The 21,370-nt window shown below is 43.6% G+C and overlaps 1 protein-coding gene across 5 annotated transcripts in view; it reads left to right on the top strand.

Annotated features, from left to right (window-relative positions):
* Window positions 1-21,370, top strand: part of LOC121269557 (rho guanine nucleotide exchange factor 12-like) — a 135,688-nt gene that overhangs the window by 49,674 nt on the left and 64,644 nt on the right. For 4 of the 5 annotated variants that reach the window (XM_041174242.1, XM_041174238.1, XM_041174241.1 and 1 more), the window contains exons 2-8: window positions 868-891; window positions 9,741-9,838; window positions 13,222-13,320; window positions 13,556-13,605; window positions 13,916-13,973; window positions 16,236-16,432; window positions 19,668-19,742. In XM_041174242.1, coding sequence (XP_041030176.1) covers window positions 868-891; window positions 9,741-9,838; window positions 13,222-13,320; window positions 13,556-13,605; window positions 13,916-13,973; window positions 16,236-16,432; window positions 19,668-19,742 — 601 coding nt within the window. The remainder of the gene's footprint in view (window positions 1-867; window positions 892-9,740; window positions 9,839-13,221; window positions 13,321-13,555; window positions 13,606-13,915; window positions 13,974-16,235; window positions 16,433-19,667; window positions 19,743-21,370) is intronic. The other variant, XM_041174240.1, reaches the window with a different exon arrangement.

Here is a 21,370-nt window from a genome sequence, read left to right on the forward strand (position 1 = left end):
GTTTTAGGTAAAATGGTCAGCTACAGAACAGATGAAATTTAATGCAGGGAAGTGAAAAGTGATACATTTTACCAGGAAGGATAAGAAGAGGCAATACGAATTCAACAATACATTTAAAAGTGGGAGCAGGAACAGAGTTCTTGGGGTGTATGTACATAAACCTACGAAACTGGCAGGAAAAGTTGAGAAGACTACTAAAAAACATATGGAACCCTTGACTTAATTCATAGAGTACAAAAACATTAAACCTTTACGCAAGACTAATTCAGTTGTAGTTGGAGGATTGTGTCCAGTTCTTGCCATCACACTTTAAGAAGGATACCAAGGCCTTGGGAGTGTGTGGAGGAGATTTCCTAGAATGGTACCAGGGCTGAAGGACTTCACTTATGAGGAGAGACTGGAGAAGCTGGATTGTTCTCCTTGGAGCAGAGAAGGTCAGGGAGAGATTTGGCAGATGTGTTCAAAATCACAAAGGGTTTGGTAGAGTAAGTGAGAAATTGTTTCCAGTGAGAGAAGAGTTGATAACCAGAGGGACACATTGAAGATGACTAGTAGAGCTGAGGATTTGTTAAAGCAATGAGTTGCTATGATCTGGAATTTACTGTCTAAATGGGTGGTGGAAGCAGATTCAATAATAGTTTTCAGAAGAGAATTGGATAAATACTCAAAGGGAAAAAAACATATATACAAGGCTATGGGAAAAGAGGACTAATTGCCAACTCACTCAAAGAACTGGCACAGGCAGGATGATCTGAGTGGCTGCCTTTTGTGCTGTATCATTGTATGATCATCACTGAATGGTATTGGCTAAGTTGCTGCGTGATCAATGCTGGCCTCTCTAACTTGAGCTGCTCTCTTTAATTCCAGGTTTCCCATCAGAAGACTTCCCAGGTAAGAGCTCACAACACAATGGTTGAGAGTGAGACTGTCCAGGAGCCAATTAGGTGGCTTAAAAACTTGTACATGTAGTTAGTTCTTTCTGAGCACCCCGCCCAGGGTCCTGGTACACTCCCAGGCCTCTCTTGTCTCCTGCATGAATGAAAGTTAAACAGGCAATAGCACCTGAGAAATATAAAATATATGAGACAAGTAACAAATTAAAAAAAGGAGTGAAAATGTACCACATTTTAGGTGAGGTTTCCCCCTACACCTCCCTCCCGATATTGACTGGATAAAGTCACTGGAGGCAATCTACTTTCAAATTGGCAAGTTATTCAAACCTCCTTAGATCAAATGAGGAATCATTCATTTAAAAAAAGTAACTCGTAGGATGTGGGTGTTGCTGGCAGGACCAGCACTTATTGCCCATCCTTAATTGCCTTTGAGAAGGTGGGGGCTGCCTTCTTGAAATGTTGCTGTCCATATGTTTGGAACACCCACTTTACAACAAGTGAAGCTGCTTGGAGTGTGACTTTCTGTGCCAGTCTTTGCAATGTTTTTGCAGTTGGTGAGAGTCTGAGTAGTACAGCAATGGAATGTAGATAAGAGCATAAGAAATAGGAGCAGGAGTGGACCAAATGCCCATCAAGCCTGCACCACCATTCAGTACGATCATGGCTGACCTTTGGCCTCAGTTCCACTTTATCTCCCACTCCCATATCCCATGATTCCCTGAGAGAACAAAAATCTGTCTGTCCCAGCCTTCAATATATCCAACAATGGGACATCCATGACCCTCTGGGATAGAGAATTCCAAAGATTCACATCCCTTTGAGTGAAGAAATTTCGCCTCATCTTGGTCCTAAATGATCAGCCCCTTACCCTGAGACTAAGCCCCTCTTGTTCCAGATTCCCCAGCCATGGGAAACAATCTCTCAGAATCTAATCTAAGCCCCTTCAGAATCTTGTATGTTTCAATGAGACCACCTCTCAATCTTCTAAACTTCGGAGGGTTTAGGCCCAATTTACTTAGCCTCTCATCATGGAACAACCCTCTCATTCTAGGGACCAATCTAGTGAACCTTCCCTGTCCTGCCTCCAGATCTAAGTGAGATTGACCAAAGTTCTGAAACTTTCTAGTGATGAATAAGTGCACAGGGAGAGGGAGCCATTCAGCTCCTTGAGTTTGTTCCAGCATGATCTTAGATCATGGCTAACCTAGACCTCAACTCTAACTGACCCATCAAAAATCTATCAATCTCATTCCTCACAGTTGCAATTATTCCTCAGTACCTACTGGCTTTTGCAGCAGACGTTTCCAGATTTCCACTGTTTTTTGAGTGACGAAGTGCTTCCTGACATCACACTGAACAGCCTCACTCTAATTTTAAAGTTATGCCTCCTTGTCCTGGATTCTTCCACCGGAGGAATAAGTTTCTGTCAATTTACCCTATCGAATCCTTTAATTATCTCTCATAACTTGATTGATTAATCCACAATCTTCTATACTTAAAGAAACATAAGCCTAGTTAATGCAACCAGCCCTCGCAATTTAAGTCACGGTATTATTTCCATGAGTCTGTGCTGCACTCTCTTCAAGGCCAATATATCCTTGCTGAGGTGCGTTGCCCAGAACTGAGCACTGTTATTCTAAATGGGGAGTCTGACAAGAGTGCAACTTCCTTCCCTTTGGCTTTATACCCAAAATAAAAGCCAACATTCCATTAGCTTTTTGATTACTTTTGTAGCTGTCCACTAGATTTTAATGACTCATGCACATGTCCACAGGCTCTAATTTCTCACCATTTAGAAAACATCCTGATATATCCTTCACGGACCCAACGTGGTTGACCTTACCTTTCACTACATTGAATTCCATTTGCCATAGTTTTCCCCACTCACTTAGCCTGTGACCCTCTGTAACTTCGCTTCCCCTCTGCACTGCTTACTGTCCCTCCTAAGTTAGTATCATCTGCAAATTTGGATCTATAGCTCTCTACTCTTTCACCTAAGTATTAAAAATATGAAGAAAAACTAAGATCCCAGAACCACCTTCTAGACCAGCATTTGCACTTCCTCTGATTTGCAATTTTCCATTCTAAATGTACAATTCTCAAATCTAGAGCACTTTGGAAAATTATGACTAAAGCATTTGCAAATTCTTCACCTATTTTAATATTCTGGGGTGGAAACCATCAAATCCTGGTGAATTGTCTGTTTTAAGTCCTATTATTTTCTCCATTACCATTTTTTAAACAATTGTATTTATTAAATTCTTTCCTGTGACTCCTGTGTCCCAACTGGGATTTTGTCCTCTTCCTCTAACATGAAAACAGATACAAAGTCCGTTTTTGATTAGTTTGCAATTTCCTTAATATACATTTTAGTCTCACCTGCATCTGCCTTTGATGGAACATGTCCCTCAAGCCACTCACTTTCACTTAATGTATTTATTAAAACCTTTGCTGTTAGCTTTACTATCCTTTCAGGCTTTTATTAAAGCTCCCTTTTTGCACCTCTTATTAATTTCTTACACTTCCATAATAGTAGGAAGATAAACAGGGCACCTAGAAAATCACTATGATTAGGCAGAGTTAACGGAATGGCGAACTGTTTTGACGAACCTTGTTCGAGTTTTTGAGTGTGTAACCAGGAGGATAGATAGGCAGGGATCAGTCAGGATTGTATACCTGTATTTGAATTTTCAAAAGGAATTCAATAAGGTGTCTCAGAGCTTATTACATAAAAAGTCAATATAGGCCCTTTAGAGAATGAGGCTGGGGAAATAATAATGGGGAACCAGGAAATGGCAGAGGAGTTGAATAAATACTTTGCATCAGTCTTCATGGCAGAAGACACTAATAGCATTCCAAAAATATTAAGTAATCAAGGGGAAAAAGTGGATAGGGGGAGGAAATAAATACAATAACTATTACTAGAGAAAAAGTACTAGGGAAATTAATAGGGCTAAAGGCTGATGAGAGGGAGCTATTCCGTTCAGATGGGCTCCACTTGAATCAGGCTGGGACCAGTGTCCTGGCGAATCACCTAACTAGGGTTGTAGATGGGGTTTTAAACTAAATAGTTGGGGGGAGGGTTATTGGAAATATAAAAAATCAAAGTTTAAGGAGAGGGTAAGAGTGCAGGTTAGTGACGAGGCTGATTGTTACCAAAAAGTGAAAGGAAGGGACAGAGTGTGTGAATGCCATATTGCACCAAAGAATCATATAAGAGTAGGGAAAATTGACAATAGGGCAAACTTAAAAGCTTTGTATCTGAATGCACGTAGCATTCGGAATAAAACTCATGAGTTAACAGCGCAAATAGAGATAAATAGGTATGATTTGGTGGCGATTACTGAGCCATAGTTACAGGGACAACAGGTTTGGGAGTTGTATATCCAAGGGTACTTAGTGTTTCGGAAGGATAGGCAGGAAGGAAAAGGAGGTGGTGTAGCTTTGTTAGTAAAGGAAGAGATCACTGCTATAGTGAGGAATGATATAAGCACTGGAGAGCAAGACATGGAGTCAGTCTGGGTAGAAATATATAGCAAGGGAAAGAAGCCCCTGGTGGGAGTAATCTACAGGTCCCCAAACAGTAGTACAGCAGTAGGGCACAGTATAAACCAGGAAATACTGGGAGCATGTAAGAAAGGCACGGCAATAATCATGGGTGATTTTAATATGCATATAGACTGGACTAATCAAATTGGCGAGGGTAACCTCGAGGGAGATTAGAGATCGTTTCTTGGAGCAATATGTTGTAGAACCAACCAGGGAACAGGCTATTCTGGATTTGGTTTTGTGTAATGAGATGGGATTAATTAATGATCTCATAGGAAAGGATCCTCTAAGGAAGAGAGAACATAGCATGCTAGAATTTCAAGTTCCGTTTGAGAGCGAGAAACTCAAGTCCCACATGAGTGTTCTGGAGTTAAACTAAGGTAACTACATAGGCACGAGGGCAGATTTGGCCCTGGTGGACTGGACAGGACGACTACAAGGTAGGACAGTTGATGAACAGATATTTAAGGAGAGATTCAATTTCTCCCAAGTAAAATATATCCCAATGTGGAAGAAAGATGGTAAGAGGGGGGAAAAAGCATCCATGGCTATGCAAGGAAGTTAAAGATAACATAAAGGCAAAAATTAAGGCATACCAAATTGCAAAGATCATTGGCAAGCTGGAAGATTGGGAAACTTTTAAAGATCAACAAAAGGTTACTAAAAAAAAATAAAAAGAGCAAAGGTAAGTTATGAAAGAAAACTAGCGCAAAATGTAAAACTGATAGCAAAAGCTTCTACAAGTTTATAAAAGGAAAGAGAGTAGCTAAAGCAAATGTTGGTTCCTTGGCAGATGAGACTGGGGAGTTAATAGTGGGGAACACAGGAATGGCAGAGACGCTTAATCAACATTTTGCCTCAGTTTTCACGGTGGAGGACACTAGTACCACCCCAATTGTAACAGGTAGTGCAGAGGGTATAGAGAAGGAGCAACTTAGAACAATCACCATCACTAGAGAAAATGTACTGAGCGAACTATTGGGATTAAAGGGTGACAGGTCCCCAGGACCTGATGGCCTACATCCCAGGGTCTTAAAGGAAATGACAGCGGAGATAGTGGATGCATTGGCTATAATATTCCAAAATTCCATGGATTCTGGAAAGGTTCCAGTGGGTTGGAAAAATGCTAATATAATGTCCTTATTCAAAAAGGGGAGGCAGAAAGTAGGAAACTATAGACCAGTTAATTTAATGTCTGTCGTTGGGAAATTTTTGGAATCCATTATTAAGGAAGTAGTAATGGGGCATTTGGAAAGTCAAAATGCAATCCATCAGAGTCAGCATGTTTTTATGAAGAGTAAATCGTGTTTGACTAATTTGCTACAGTTCATTGAAGATGTGACAAGCAAAGTGGATTATGGGGATCCTGTAGATGTAGTATGTCTGGACTTCCAGAAGGTCTTTGATAAGGTGCCGCACAAGATTCATACACAAGATAAGATCACACAGAGTTAGGGGTAATATATTAGCTTGGATACAGGATTGGCTAACAAACAGAAAGCAGAGAGTTGGGATAAATGGGTCTTTTTCTGGATGGCAAGCTGTAACTAGTCAGATCCCACAGGGTTCTGTCCTTGGGCCGCAATTATTTACAATCTATATTACTGACTTGGATTCAGGGATAGAAGGTACTGTAGCTAAATTTGAAGATCGCACCAAAATAGGTGGGAAAGTAAGTTGCAATGAAGAAATAAATTTACAAATGGATGTGGACAGGTTAGGTGAATGAACCAAAATTTGGCAGATGGAGATTAACGTGGATAAGTGTGAGGTTATCCATTTTGGCCGGAAGAATAAAAAGGCGACTTATTATTTAAATGGAGAAAAACTTCAGAATGCTTCAGTGCAGAGGGATCTGGGTGTCCTCGTGCATGAATCGCTGAAAGCTAGTATGCAGGTACAGCAGGTAATAAGGAAGGCAAATGGAATTTTGGCATTTATTGCTAAATGAATAGAGTATAAAAATGGGGAAGTGTTGTTGCAACCGTACAAGGCATTGGTGAGACCGCACCTGGAGCACTGTGCACAGTTTTGGTCCCCTTACTTGAGGAAGGATGTAGTTGCATTGGAGGCAGTTCAGAGGAGATTCATTCGATTGATTCCAGAGATGCGGGGCTTGTCTTATGAGGAGAGATTGAGCAGTTTAGGCCTATACTCGCTAGAGTTTAGAAGGATGAGAGGAGATCTAATTGAGGTATATAAGATGCTAAAGGGGATAGACAAGGTAGACGTGGAGCAGATGTTTCCCCTTCTGGGGCATTCTAGAATGAGAGGCCATGGTTTTGGGCTAAGGGGTGCTAGATTTAAATCAGAGATGAGGAGGAATTACTTTTCTCAAATGGTCATGAATCTGTGGAATTCACTACCTCAGAGCGCAGTAGATGCCGGGACGATGAATAAATTTAAGGAGAAGGTAGACAGATTTTTAATTGGTATTGGGTTGAAAGGTTATGGGGAGAGGGCAGGAAATTGGATTTGAGGCTGAAATGAGATCAGCCATGATTGTAATGAATGGTGGGGCAGGCTCAAGGGGCTGAATTGCCTACTCCTGCTCCTAGTTTTTATGTTCTTATGTTAAGTCACCTGGACCTAATAGGTTGCATCCTAGGGTATTAAAAGAAATAGCTGCAGAAATAGTGGATGCACAGGTAGTAATCTTCCAAGAGTCCTTAGATTCTGGAAAAGCCCCAGAGGATTGGAAAACTGCCAATGTAACACCCTTATTCAAAAAGAGAGGGAGACAAAAAACAGGTAACTATAGGCCAGTTAGCTTAACATTCGTCATTGGAAAAATGTTAGAGTATTATAAAAGATGTAATAGCAGAGCATTTAGAAATGTATAATATTACCAGCAGCGTCAGCATGACTTCATGAAGGGAAAGTCGTGCCTGACAAATTTATTAGAATTCTTTGAGGAGATAACAAGCAGGATAGATAAAGGGGAACCAGTAGATGTAATATATTTGGATTCTCAAAAGGTGTTCGATAAGGTAGCACACATAAGGCTACTTAATAAGATAAGAGCCCATGGTGTTCGGGGTAGTATGTTAGCATGGATAGAGGACTGGCTAACTGATAGAAGACAGAAAGTTGGGATACGGGGAGGCATTTTCAGGATGGCAACCTGTAACTAGTGGAGTGCCAGAGGGATCAGTGCTGGGGCCACAATTGTTTACAATATATATTAATGACTTGGGTGAGGGAAGTGAATGTACAATTGTCAAGTTTGCGGATGACACAAAAATAGGTGGGAAGGCAAGTGGTGAGAATGACACAAAAAGTCTACAGAGAGATGTAGACAGGTTAAGTGAGTGGGCAAAAACGTGACAGATGGAATATAATGTGTGAGAGTGTGAGGTTATGCACTTTGGCAGGAAGAATAGAGGAGCTGAATGTTATTTAAATGGAGAAAGACTCAAGAAGGCTGCAGCACAGAGGGATTTGGGGGTCCTCGTGCATGAATCCCAAAATGCTAACATACAGCAGGTAATAGGGATTAGAATGTTTAGGGATTAGAATGTAATAAGAGATTAGGAATAGAATGTTGGCCTTTACAAAGGGAGTGGAGTATAAAAATAAGGAAGTCTTGTTATAACTATACAAGGCACTAGTTAGACCACACCTAAAATACTGTACACAGTTTTGATCCCCTTATCTAAGGAAAGATATACTGGCTTTGGAAACAGTCCAAAGAAGGTTCACTAGGTTGATCCCGGGGATGGAGGGATTTTCTTATGAGGAGAGGTTGAGTAGGTTGGGCCTGTACTTGTTGGAGTTTAGAAGAATGAGAGGCAACTTTATTGAAACATAAAAGATTCTTAGGTAGCTTGACAGGGTAGATGCTGAGAGGTTGTTTCCCCTTGTGGGACAGTCTAGGACCAGAGGGCATAATCTCAGAGTAAGGGGGCCCCCATTTAAAACAGAGATGAGGAGGAATTTCTTCTCTGAGGGTAGCCAACCTGTGGAATTCTTTACCGCAGAGGGTTGTAGAGGCTGAGTTGTTAAGTATATTCAAAGCTGAGATGGACAGATTTTTAATCAGTAAGGGAATCAAGGGCTATGGGGAAAAGGCAGGAAAGTGAAGTTGAGGATTATCAGATCAGCCATGATGTCATTGAATAGTAGAGTAGACTCGATGGGCCAAATGGCCTACTTCTGCTCCTACGTCTCATGGTCTTATTAGCGTTCATGGGATTGGGGTAATATATGAGGATAGACTGAGGATTGGTTAATGCTCAGAAAGAAGAGAGCAGGAATAAACAGGTAATTTTCAGATTGACAGACTATTTACAATCTATATTAATGACTTAGATGAGGGGACTGAGTGTAATGTTTGCTGATAAATGAAGGTTAGAAAGGAGAGTAAGCTTTGAGGAGGATACAGAGAGACTGCAAAGGGATATAGTCAGGTAGAGTGGCAGATGGAGTAAATGTGGAGAGATGTAAAGATTTCTATTCTACCTACCAAGTAGATAAGCAGAATATTTTTTAAAAGTTAAGAGACTAGTAAATATTGGCAAGCGTAGGGACTGAGGGGTTCTCGGACAAGAATCACAGGTAGTTAACATGCAGCTATGGTAAGCAATTAGGCAAGCAAATGGTATATTAGCCTTTATTGCAAGGGGATAGGAGTGCAAGAGTAAGGAAGCTTTGCTGCTTACATATAGATCTTTGGTGACACAACAGCTGGAATACTGTGTACAGTTTTGGTCTTGTTATCTAAGGAAGGATATATGTGCCTTAAAGTTAAGTAGACTGATTAGTGATAGGAAGGGATTGTTCCATGCAGAGAGATTGAGTAGAATTAACCTAAATTCTCTGGAATTTAGAAGAAAGAGAGATGATCTCAGTAAAATGTATAAAATTCTTAGAGGGCTTGACAAGGTAAATACTGAGAGACTGCTTTCACCTGGCTAGAGAGTCTAGAACTCAGGTCACAATCTCAGCATATAGGTCAGCCATTTAGGATTGAGATGAGGAGAAACTTCTTAGTCAGGGGTTGTGAGCCTTTAGAATTCTCTACTCCAGAGAGTTGTGGATGGTCAGCCATTACGTATGTTTGGACAGGTTATAGACAGATTGCTCAGGAAATCAAGGGGTAAGGGGCGTGGGTGTGAAATCGGAGTTGAGGCTAAAGGTTAGTCTTGGGCAGGGATAATCTCTCTGTACAAAGAGAGGACATGCAGTGTATATAATGGAAGTGGAGCTGGTGTGGAGGGTGCAGTTTATATAATGTCCACATGTGGGTGCTAGTTTTGCTGTGATTGGATTGTCATGATGTGAGCTGTTCTGTTACAGGCAAGGAGGAAGCATACTGAACAAGGACCTGTCGCCTGATAAGAAGCATGACAAGAAGAACTCCGAGAAATCCCCTCTGTACGAGTTTGACCCGACAGGTATGACACAACTGGGGGCACGAGCCCACTTTCTGCTCCCAATCTTCCAATGATTGGAGACTGGTCACGAACCTAGTGAACAGTTTGATTGTGATGGGATGTACAGTTCAAAAGCTTGCATCATTAAACCCTGTCTCATTCCCTGAGACTAGTGCTGATGGTTTTACTGTAACATGTGGCTACAAGCTACCTGAATGCTCATCCTCAGCAGATTCAGGTGTATCTCATGCTGTCATTGGCTTTCAGCAGCAGTGAGTGGCTGAACAAATGCGCTCTCCCCGCCACCCATTCCTTCAATCTTCACTGCTCCAATGCTCAGTCTATAAGTTGTGGCCAAAAAGTGATTAGAATTCCCTGGCTTGATCACTGTTTCCCAGTGAAGGACTCCCAGTCCTGGCAATAGTTGATGCTTAAGGGATTTGTATCATTTTTTAGTCAGTTTTATATATACTGTACAAGCCCTGGTGTTCCTCTGTCTGCAGGACGCCTGAAAGTTGAGTGTCAGAGGATTGGCCACTGATGCGCAAATCAAATAGGATTCTGTTCCCGGGACCTGGGTACAGATAACAGCCAGTCTGTTATTGGGTAGTGGTGAGATGTGTCTGGAAGTTGGGCATTCACACAATCACACTCAGTCCTCATACACTCCTCTTTCTTTAGCAGAGTAAAGCAATCTAGCCCACAGTGATGTGAAATTGATAAGATTTTGTATATGTTATGCGGAGTGGTGGGGATGCAGTCAGGGCCGGAGACATGCTGATGATTATTCCTATAACTGACCATCAGCTGGAACAGCTGATTCATAGCGACATTAACTTTGCCCCTGGCCTGCTCTATACTGACAAGATTTCCGTTCCTTCAGCTGTTTGAGTGCTTGTGACTATGAGTCACCATCCTACATTGCAGGATGGCAGATGGGATTCAGCAGCAAGTTGGAATTGGGTATAACTTGGGGCAAAGCCTTCATGGAGCTTCCGTGAGGTAGGTGGGTTGGCGCTAATCTCAGGAAGTGCTGAGGAAAGAGTCATGTAGGAGGCTGTCTCCCCCCATCATGTTAGTTCATCGGGCAAGATGGAGTGGGTAGATTTGCTTTCTTGACCGTTAGTAATTCAATTCAGGCTGTGTTTTTCACACATTCCAAAAATATCAGGAACCGACTGACCTGTTACCCTAACAGTTTGAGATGTGACTATTCAAAAGATGATGAGATCAACATGTCCTAAATAGAGGTTGAAATATTGAAGTAACACCCTCTGGATGGGCAGGGACTTTTACTGCCCTGCAGATTAGTCTGTTTTGTTCGGAGTTTAATTCAGCCTGTGTTGTGCTATTGCCACTGTGTGCAGTCACTACATTCATTCTTGAGAATTCCCAGGACTTCACAGTTGAATTATTCTGCCAAACCTGGCGATAACCACAATGTAAAATTCTTTCTTAACTCTGGCAACTGCAATCAGCTGTTGTCCATGTCATATTGTGAGTAACAGTATTGTTCACTGGAACATATCTGTACAAACCTACCTGCCCAACCTTTACTGGGGAGGGCCTGGGAGTTGGGAAGGGGATGCTGGGGAAGAGAGGGTAATGGGTGCTTGTCTCTTTTGTTGTAAGTAGACATCAGTTTATGAACAACAGTGCCAGCTTTTGGTTAAAATAATTCTCTCTTCATTTTTAACCCTTCATGGTGCATATTAAGCTTGTGTGTCCAGCTTCTTTTCCATTGGATACTGTGTGTGTCTATCTGGATGAGACTGCCTATAGGCTTTTGTGTCAATGTTCCTCTATAACGTTATCTGTGAAACAGTTCCCGCCCTTCCACCTCTCCCACCTCTCCATCTCTCCCTCTCTGTGTCCTCGCTCTCCCTTTGTCTTTCTCTCTCGCTTTGTGTCCCTGTGCCCATAAATGTGAGTCGTGTAGTACTTTGGCAATCTGAATGTCATTAGTAGTTTGCATTGAGACTGCTGCTTGACTGTGTGAAAGTTTTGTGTTTTGTTTCTATCAGGGTGGGGGAATGCACTTCTCTCACTCCTGACCAGAGCCCATCCGAGCCTCAATCCTGATTTCCAGATGTTATATTAATCACCCTATCTCCCTCTGATGGGGCAACTAACCCAGACTCTAAATCAAAGTGTGATGTTAAACCACTTGACCCTGAGCAAAATCCTTGTTTGTATTCGATTACTCTCGCAACTTTACCAGTCTGCTCCTGACTCACTGTGATGCTTGTATTACTTAATCTTCGGTGTGTATCCCTACTCGCCTGTCTCTGCTCTGTGCTAGACCATTCCGACCAGAATTGTCCCCTACTTTGGTTCGAGTCTACTTTCCCCCTGTCAATCTAACTATGCTTCCCTCACCTCTCCAATTCTTGCCTGCTTTGTCTGTGAAATTCCATGGGGGCGGTTTTGTTGTATTAAAAGGGCTATACAAGTGTTAGCTAATGTTTTTTGTTAATTAATTTGATCCCAGGTTAAGGAGCAAACTGTTTTCCTCTGTTCCAATCGCTAACTGCAAGCTGTAATTCCACGTTTAAACTTTGGTTTCCTGCAGATTCCCACGTCTCCATGTGGCTGCTGCCCGATTCCATTTCAATTTTAAATTTCCTAGAGGACAAGTAAAGAATCTCTCAATGCTGCTGATTTAACTGTTAAATATTCAGAGGGGACTCCTGGTCCCTCGAGTAGCTCCTGACCTGGTAGGCCAAGTGAAAGCGAGTCCACAGCTCATTTTCCAACCCTGTCCATTTTTATTTCCATCTAAGTTAACAGGAATTTGGACAGAGATAAAATGGACTGTCAATTGCCTCCAGTATTTCCTCACTATCATCCAAGTGATGGTGAGTGTGAGGGGATTGATGTGATTCCATTGTATGGTTTAATATTTAGAGAGTACCTGTGTCTGCCCTGTCACATTTACTGCCATCTGCTTCTGTTCATTATAACAGCCGTATTCAATAATATGGTACTGTCCATGCTCATGTGTACACTATGCCAATGTTCTTGTGCTGAGTATGCCCTCTTGTGCATTCATATACATATATTTACTCTTCTGTGCTGTGGGTAATTGTGGGCCTGTAATGAGGTTGAACATGAGTTGGTGTTGTTTAATTACAGTCGTGAGGGGCGGAGAGATGTTTTATTAGTTAAGAATAAGTTCCATTTGTTGAAATAATTCTACATTCCCAGGGAGGGGGTCCTGGCCTTATAGGGAAAGCGGTGGTGTGGCGGGGGGGGGTCTTTGTTCTTTCTTCTGCTATGGTTGGGTATGTTTTGACCTCTGCCACCCCCCTCCCTGGCCCGGTTTTCTTTCCTTTGAGGTGTGAATATTTCAGGAAGTTACGCTGTGATTTCACTTGTTTTCTTCTCTGTTTCATTGTAACCAGGCCTGGTTCAACGCTGTGTCATAATCCAGAGAGATGAGAATGGATTTGGCCTGACGGTCAGTGGCGATAATCCTGTGTTTGTCCAGTCCGTCAAAGAGGGTAATTCTCTGCCAACTCCACACCTCACAAAACTTTCTCTATTGTTATTGCAAGATGATTTTCTGCCTAATTTAAATGTTCCTGCCCTAATCTGTACAATTACATTTGGCAACTTCAGTAAACTGTACCCAACTTTCTGAATGAAGCAGGTTTAGTATGAAACAGGATTGAGAGTGTATGCTGCTGCTCGATGTGCACTGGTTCTGTCCTAACTCCTTGTATGTTTCTCTGATAGATGGGGCAGCCGTGCGTGCAGGCGTGCAGCAAGGTGACAGAATCATCAAGGTGAGGCCTGTCATTCGTCTTGTCATATTAGTTGGGAGGTTTGAGTTACTCGCAGACACCTTTCAATATCTTGCTGGATCATTTTGCATGTTATTCTCTTAAACTTTTGGCCCACATTATTTCAACCAGCATTAATTCTTTACATAATCAGTTTCATTACTTATGTAATATTTGAGCTCAGTCCCTCGCTCCCTCCCTGACTCTCGCTCCTGCCCTCCGTCTAATATATCCACTCTGATACAATACACACATGCAGTAGTGGATATATCAGTAAATACTGGCAAAGTATAATAAAGGTATTTTTCTGCAGGTTAATGGATCGCTGGTGACGCATTCCAACCATGTGGAGGTCGTCCGATTAATTAAATGTAAGTGAACCATTGGCCTGTAAGATGTTTCTGTGAGACATGCAGCATGCAAACCATCCTGTGTGTACAATAGTGTACACACTATGACACACGGAGAGATATTTGGCACCTAACTTCAGTGGAAAAACCTCACTGTCCCTCACCCTGCTCAGACGGCATTCACACGTCAGCACCTGCTCCATCTCTGACACACAGACCATACACAGCATTTAAATTCTGTATATTACTGTCTATTATTGCACGCTGACACATTCTTCATTTGATGTTACTGGATTTATTGGATGTGATTTGCAATGAGAGAGATAATTGCAGTGAAATAGCACCGTATTTAATTATTGCAACACGCTTTCCATACGTAGATACGAATTAAGAGAAGAGTGGGCCACTCGGCCCCTCGAGCCTGCTCCACCATTCAGTAAGATCATGGCTGATCTGAGTGTAACCTCAACCCCACATTCCTGCCTACCCCAATAACCTTTCAGCCCCTTGTTAATCAAGAATCTATCTAGCTCTGCCTTAAAAATATTCAAAGACTCTGCTTCCACCGGCTTTTGAGGAAGAGAGTTCCAAAGACTCTCAACCCTCAGAGAAAAAATTTCTCCTCGTCTCTGTCTTAAGTGGGCAACCCCTTATATTTAAACAGTGACCCCTAGTTCTAGATTCTCCCACAAGAGGAAACATCTTCTCTACATCCACCCTGTCAAGACCCCTCAGGATCTTAAACATTTCAATTAAGTCGCCTGTTACTCTTCTAAATTCCAGCGGATACAAAGCCACTTTGAGTAAGGTTGTTGGGTTGTTAATTTGCAACTAAACAGATATAGGGATGGATTTTAGCATCGCATTGGAGAGATGGCCAGTCCATAGTATGACAGTCCCCAGTCTGGACCCTCGGGCAGTGCGACACTCCCTCGGGACTGACCCTCGGGCAGTGCGACGCTCCCTCGGGACTGACCCTCGGGCAGTGCGACGCACCCTCGGGACTGACCCTCGGGCAGTGCGACGCACCCTCGGGACTGACCCTCGGGCAGTGCGACGCTCCCTCGGGACTGACCCTCGGGCAGTGCGACGCTCCCTCGGGCAGTGCGATGCTTCCTCGGGACTGACCCTCGGGCGGTGTGACGCTCCCTTGGAGCTGACCCTCGGGCAGTGCGACGCTCCCTCGGGCAGTGCGACGCTCCCTCGGGCAGTGCGACGCTCCCTCGGGCAGTGCGACGCTCCCTCGGGCAGTGTGATGCTCCCTCGGGCAGTGTGATGCTCCCTCGGGCAGTGTGATGCTCCATCGGGCAGTGTGATGCTCCATCGGACAGTGTGACGCTCCCTCGGAGCTGACCCTCGGGCAGTGTGACGCTCCCTCGGAGCTGACCCTCGGGCAGTGTGACGCTCCCTCGGAGCTGACCCTCGGACAGTGCAACGCTCCCTCGGGCAGTGCGACGCTCCCTCGGGGCTGATCCTCGGGCAGTGCGACGCTCCCTCGGGATTGACCCTCGGGCAGTGTGACGCTCCCTGCATCCTGCCTTTCTTAACTTCAATGCTCAGTTCCCGGAGATGAGTTTGACCTGAGGGTGCGCAAGTTTTTGTACTTGAGCTGAGCACAAAGGTAGAGAAGCTGGGAGGAGAGCGTGATGCACATACTTTGTAATTCTAAACTCCTGAAAACCTGCCTTCACAGCATATTAAGAAACCTCTATTGAATAATGTACTTTTAAATTGTTTCTTTATTGCAGTTTGCCCTTTTTCAAAATAAAAAATGGTGAGGGTTGCTGAGTCACACACACATCTGCAGCAGCTCAACTGCAGAATGTGGTCTGTACCAAGCAGCACCCCTGCTGCAGTTGTATCTCGGTTCTGGTTTGAGGAAATGGTTAATACCATAATCGCATTGTCCCAGAGCCTTCCGTGAAGCAGCTGCACATTCAGTGCTGAGTCTCTATTGAGTGGTTCTATGATTAAAGAGGTTTGAATCTAACTTTCCTCTTTGTTCATTGAGGATTAATACGTCCCACCTGTCATAAAAAGGAGAACTTGCATTTTTCTAACGCCTTACGCAACCTTGGAATGATCTGGAGTATTCGTTGGCCAGTGAGCCCTTTTTTGCAATGCCGTAACTATTGTGATGTAGGAAACGTGGCAGTCTATTTGTGTACAACAAGATCTCTCAACGTGAATGTCATAATGACCAGGCAGTCTATTTCAATCAGTAACTGTTGTCACTGATGGGTTTTCACTCTGTCTAGCCTGTCTTTTGTTCTCTATTACCAGCTGGGTCGTATGTGGCTCTCACAGTCCTGGGCCGTCCCCCTGGCTCTCCGCAGATCCCACTTACAACGACTGATGGAGATCCTGGAACCTTCTCCTTCCCTGGACAACAAGGTCCAATATCCCCAAATCCAACTTTCTCCCCACATTCTCCAAGCAGCAGCTGCCCGGACAGGATCACCAGCCCCATGCCTGTGGCGGTGAGTGTGTGGAGTTTCTTTCTAGGTATTGGTTAAAGGAACAATTGATTCTCATTAGGTGTTTCCCTGTAGCCACAGTCTGCTGATAGATTCAGCCAGGGCCTGATGCTGTGTGAAATGGGCTCTATCTGATCGGCTCACTCTTTCAGTGGCAGAAATCCTGTTCATCCTTTGTTTGAATGAGATTCTGTTCTTGACAGAAGTTGCCAGAGAATAACATTGGAGAGGGGTTGCATGTCAACCACTTTACCCACTTTGTTTGCTGGGGAGGGCTACGGGCTGTTGCTGGGGAGAGGGGGCAGGCCGTTACGAACATATGAAATAGGAGCAGAAGCAGGCCATTCGATCACTGGAGTCTGCTCCAATAAGATCCCATGGTCAACAAGGTCGGGGCTGATCTGTTTGTGTTTCAAATTCCACATTCCATCTACCCCCGATAACCTTTGATTCCCTTGCCGAAAGATCTATCTACCTCTCTCATAACAATATTCAGTGACTCCACTTCCACTGTCTTCTGAGGCAGAGAGTTCCAAAGTCACAAAACTGTCTGAGAGAGAAAATTTCTCCTCATCTCCACCCTAACAGGGCGACCCCTAATTTTAAAACAATACCCCCTACTTCTGGACTCACCCACCAAAAGAAACATCCTTCCATGTCCAGCTTGGCAAGACCGTCAGGATCTTTTATACTTAAATCAAATCACTCCTCACTCTTCTAAACTCCAGTGGAAACAAGCCCAGTCTGTCCAACTTTTCCTCATAAGACAACCTGCTCAATCGAGTAAACCTCCTCTGATCTGCCTCCAACGCATTTACATCCTTCCTTAAATAAGGAGACCAAAACGGCACACGGTATTCAAGGTGTGGTCTCACCAATGCCCTGTATAACTGAAGCATAACATCCTCGCTTTTATGTTCAATCCCTCTCCTAATAAAGGTTAACATTCCATTAGCCTTAATTACTTGCTGTACCTGCATTCTAACCTTTTGTGACTCATACACTAGAATACCGAGATCCGTCTGCACCTTGGAATTCTGAGTCATCCCCATTTATGTAATATTCTATTTCTTCTTTTTGCCAAAGTGAACAACTTCACATTTTTCCACGATATACTCTATTTGCCAGATTTTTGTCCACTCATTCAACCTATCTAAATCCATTTGCAAACTGCTTATGCCTTCTTCACAACATACTTTCCTACCTATCTTTGTGTCATTTGCAAATTTAGCTACCAAGGTCTTCGCTCCCTTCATCTAAGTCATTGATGTAAATTGTAAAAAGTTGAGGCCCCTGTGGGACTCTGCCCATCGCATCCTGCCAATCAGAAAAATACCCACTTATGCATGCTCTCTGCCAGCCAGCCAATCTTCTGTCAATGCTAATATGTTAACCCCTACACCATGCAATAAGCTTTGATGTGGCACCTTACCAAACGCCTTCTGGAAATCCAAGTACCGCACGTCTAGAGGCTCCCCTTTATCCTTAGCACATAATATTCCTTCAAAAAACTCCAATACAATCCAATGATTAAACATGATTTCCCTTTCACAAACCCACACTGATTATTCCCGGTTACCTTGAGTTTTTCTAAGTACCCAGCTATAACCTCTTTAATGATTGATTCTAACACCTTTTCCATGACAGACGTCAAGCTAACTGGCCTATAGTTTCCTGTTTACTGCCTCCTTCCCTTCTTGAATAGAGGGGTTATATTTGCTACTTTCCAGCCTGATGAAACCTTTCCAGAATCTAGGGAATTTTGGAAAATTAACACCAACGCATCTACCACCTCGTTAGCCATCTCTTCTAAGACTCTAGGATGAAGTCCATCTGGACCTAGAGACTTGTCAGCCCGCAGCTCCATCAGTTTGCTCAGTACCACTTCCCTAATGATTGTAATTTCACCAAGTTCCCCTCTCCCTTCCACCTCCTGATTTACAGCTATTACTGGAATGTTTTTTGAATCCTCTATAGTGAAGACAGAAGCAAAATATTTGTTCATTTCATCTGTCATTTCCTTATAAGCTACTATTAACTCCCCACTGTCACTCTCTAGAGGACCAACACTCACTTTACTTTCTCTTTTCCTTTTTAAATACCTGTAGAAACTCTTGCTATCCGTTTTTACATTTCTAGCTAGCTTCCTCTCAAACTCTAATTTCTTTCTCCTGATTAACCTTTTAGTTATTCTCTGCCATTCTTTATATATCCTGACCAATCATCTGACCTGCCATTCATCTTGGCACTGTTATATGCTTTTTCCTTCAGTTTGATGCTTTCCCTAACTTCTTTGGTTAACTATGGATGGTGGGTCCTCACTTTAGAATTTTTCTTTATCGTGGGAATATAATTATTCTGAGTATTCTGAAATCTCCCCTTAACTGTCTGCCACTGCTTCTCTATTTATCTATCCTCTAGCCCAGTATCCCAGTTCACTTCAGCTACCTCAGCTTTCATGCCCACATAGTTGCCCTTATTTAAGTTTAAAATACTTGTCTTAGACCCACAGTGCCACCTTTCAAACTGGATGTAAAATTCAATCATATTGTGGCCGCTAATACCTAGGGGTGCCTTCACTCTGAGGTCATTAATTAATCCTGTCATATTACACAATGTCAAGTCTAATATAACCTGCTCTCTGGTTGGTTCCAGAATGTGCTGCCCTAAGAAGCTATCTCAAAAGAATTGTAAGAACTCATCCATGCTACTGCTGCCAATCTGATATTTCCACTTTGTATGTAGAGCAAAGTCATCCATGAGTTTGCTATTCCTTTATCACAAGCACCCAATATTTGTTCTCGTACACTATCCTACATCGTGGTTACTGTTAGGGGGCCTGTACACCACTCGCACTAGTGACTTCTTTCCGCTATTATTCCTCATCTCCACCCAAGCATTCTACATCCTGAACCAGCGGGGAGAAGGAGTGGGCAACGGGCTGTGGCTGCTGGTGGTGGGGGGGGCCTGCCCCCCCCCCCCCCCCCTCTCACAACCCCTCGGGCACTGCCGCCACCCCCCACCCTTGCCCTCGCCCTCATTCATTGACTCACCCCAAACTCCGCTATTTTTCACAATACATGTGTGTGTTTTTCATATATTCCTATCATTGTCATCTCCATAATTCTGTTTGAGTTGCAAAGTTTCCCTTTTTTAATAAGTTGGGTAATTTTAATGAACTCAGTCGAGTAATGAGTGAATAGTAATAGTCTTGAATCTTGCACTTCTTCCACTACAGGAAGACAACATAGTACACAGCCAGAAGGTTGAAATCTTGCGGAACATGCTGGGCACTGAGATACGGCAGCTCGAGGTACGTCTATCAGTTCAGCTGGTGGTTTGAGGTAAAAATGGATAAGATTGTTCCATTTTATCTGTTTCTTCCGATCCTAAAACCTGGTTAGCATCCAGCAATTAGTCACTGAGCTGGTGACTTTGGTTGCAGCAGATAAGGTTATTGGGGAGGCGATGGTGTAGTGTTATTGTCGCCGCACTAATAACCCAGAGACTAGGGTAACGCTCCAGGGACCTGGGTTCAAATCCCGCCACGACAGATGGTGGAATTTGAATTCAATAAAAATCTGAAATTAAAAGCCTAATGATGACCATGAAACCATTGTCAATTTTTGCAAAAACCCATCTGTCCCTAGATCTGACTCGACCCACAGCAATGTGGTTGACTGTTAAAATGCTTTCACTCACCCACTCTGTTGTATCAAACTGCTACAAAAAATTGGACCTACACCACATGGAGCAGCGGTTCAAGAAGGCAGCTCACCATCAGGGATAGGCAATGCTGGCCTAGCCAGCAACACCCACATCCCATGAAAAAATGGCCACAGACCCATACATCAAACACTCCCAGGACAGGTACAGCACAGGGTTAGATACAGAGTAAAGCTCCCTCTTCACCGTCCCCATCAAGCTCTCCCAGGACAGGTACAGCACGGGGTTAGATACAGAATAAAGCTCCCTCTACACTGTCCCCATCAAACACTCCCAGGACAGGTACAGCACGGGGTTAGATACAGAATAAAGCTCCCTCTACACCGTCCCCACCATCAGACACTCCCAGGACAGCTACAGCACGGGTTAAAGCTGCCCCTATGCCAGGCTTGTGCAACCTTTTCATTTGGGGCCCATATTTCCGTTTTCCTCTCACTCGAGGGGCTGATGAGCGAATTTCAGACAGATAAGTTTTGGTGCGGCATTACATGTAAATTTCAAAATAAGATTGAGCATGAAGAAAAGAAACAACTTGCTGAACGAAAGTAAAGCAACATCAAAGCAATAAATTGATAATTTTTTAAAAAGTTATTAATAAAGATCACCATTAGAGTATGAGAGGGACAGAGTCTGTTTACTTGGCTCACTTCCAGTCTCTTGATGCTCACTCACTCGCCATGTAAGTGGGGGTGTGATTGTGTGGGGATGAGGGTGAGTGGGAATCCTGAGACTGCGAGTGAGCCAGACACACACACAGTTCCCACATTCACTCACTCACTCGCCCGCCATCATTCACACGCATGCTCGCTCACTCACTCTCTCTCAATCCCGCTCGTCCTCCCGCTTACACTCACCCGTTCACTCTCTCGCACTCACTCTTCCATGTGCTGTCTTCCGCTGACAGGCACACCCGCCATCTTGCCCTCACTCCCCCTCCCCGCTTCTTTCTCCCTCTGTCTCTCCGTCGGCTTCAGCCCCTTCTGTGTCCTTTATTTACTCATTCACAGGATGTGAACTTTGCTGCCTGGGCCAGCATTTTATTGTCCATCCCTAATTGCCCTTGAGAAGGTGGTGGTGAGCTGCCTTCTTGAACCGCTGCAGTCCATGTGGCGTAGGTACACCCACAGTGCTGTTAGGGAGAGAATTCCAGGATTTTGACCCAGCGTCAGTGAAGGAACAGCGATATATTTCCAAGTCGGGATGGCAGTAAACTTG

The sequence above is a fragment of the Carcharodon carcharias genome, chromosome 25 (assembly GCF_017639515.1).
Source record: "Carcharodon carcharias isolate sCarCar2 chromosome 25, sCarCar2.pri, whole genome shotgun sequence".
Taxonomy (NCBI): domain Eukaryota; kingdom Metazoa; phylum Chordata; class Chondrichthyes; order Lamniformes; family Lamnidae; genus Carcharodon; species Carcharodon carcharias.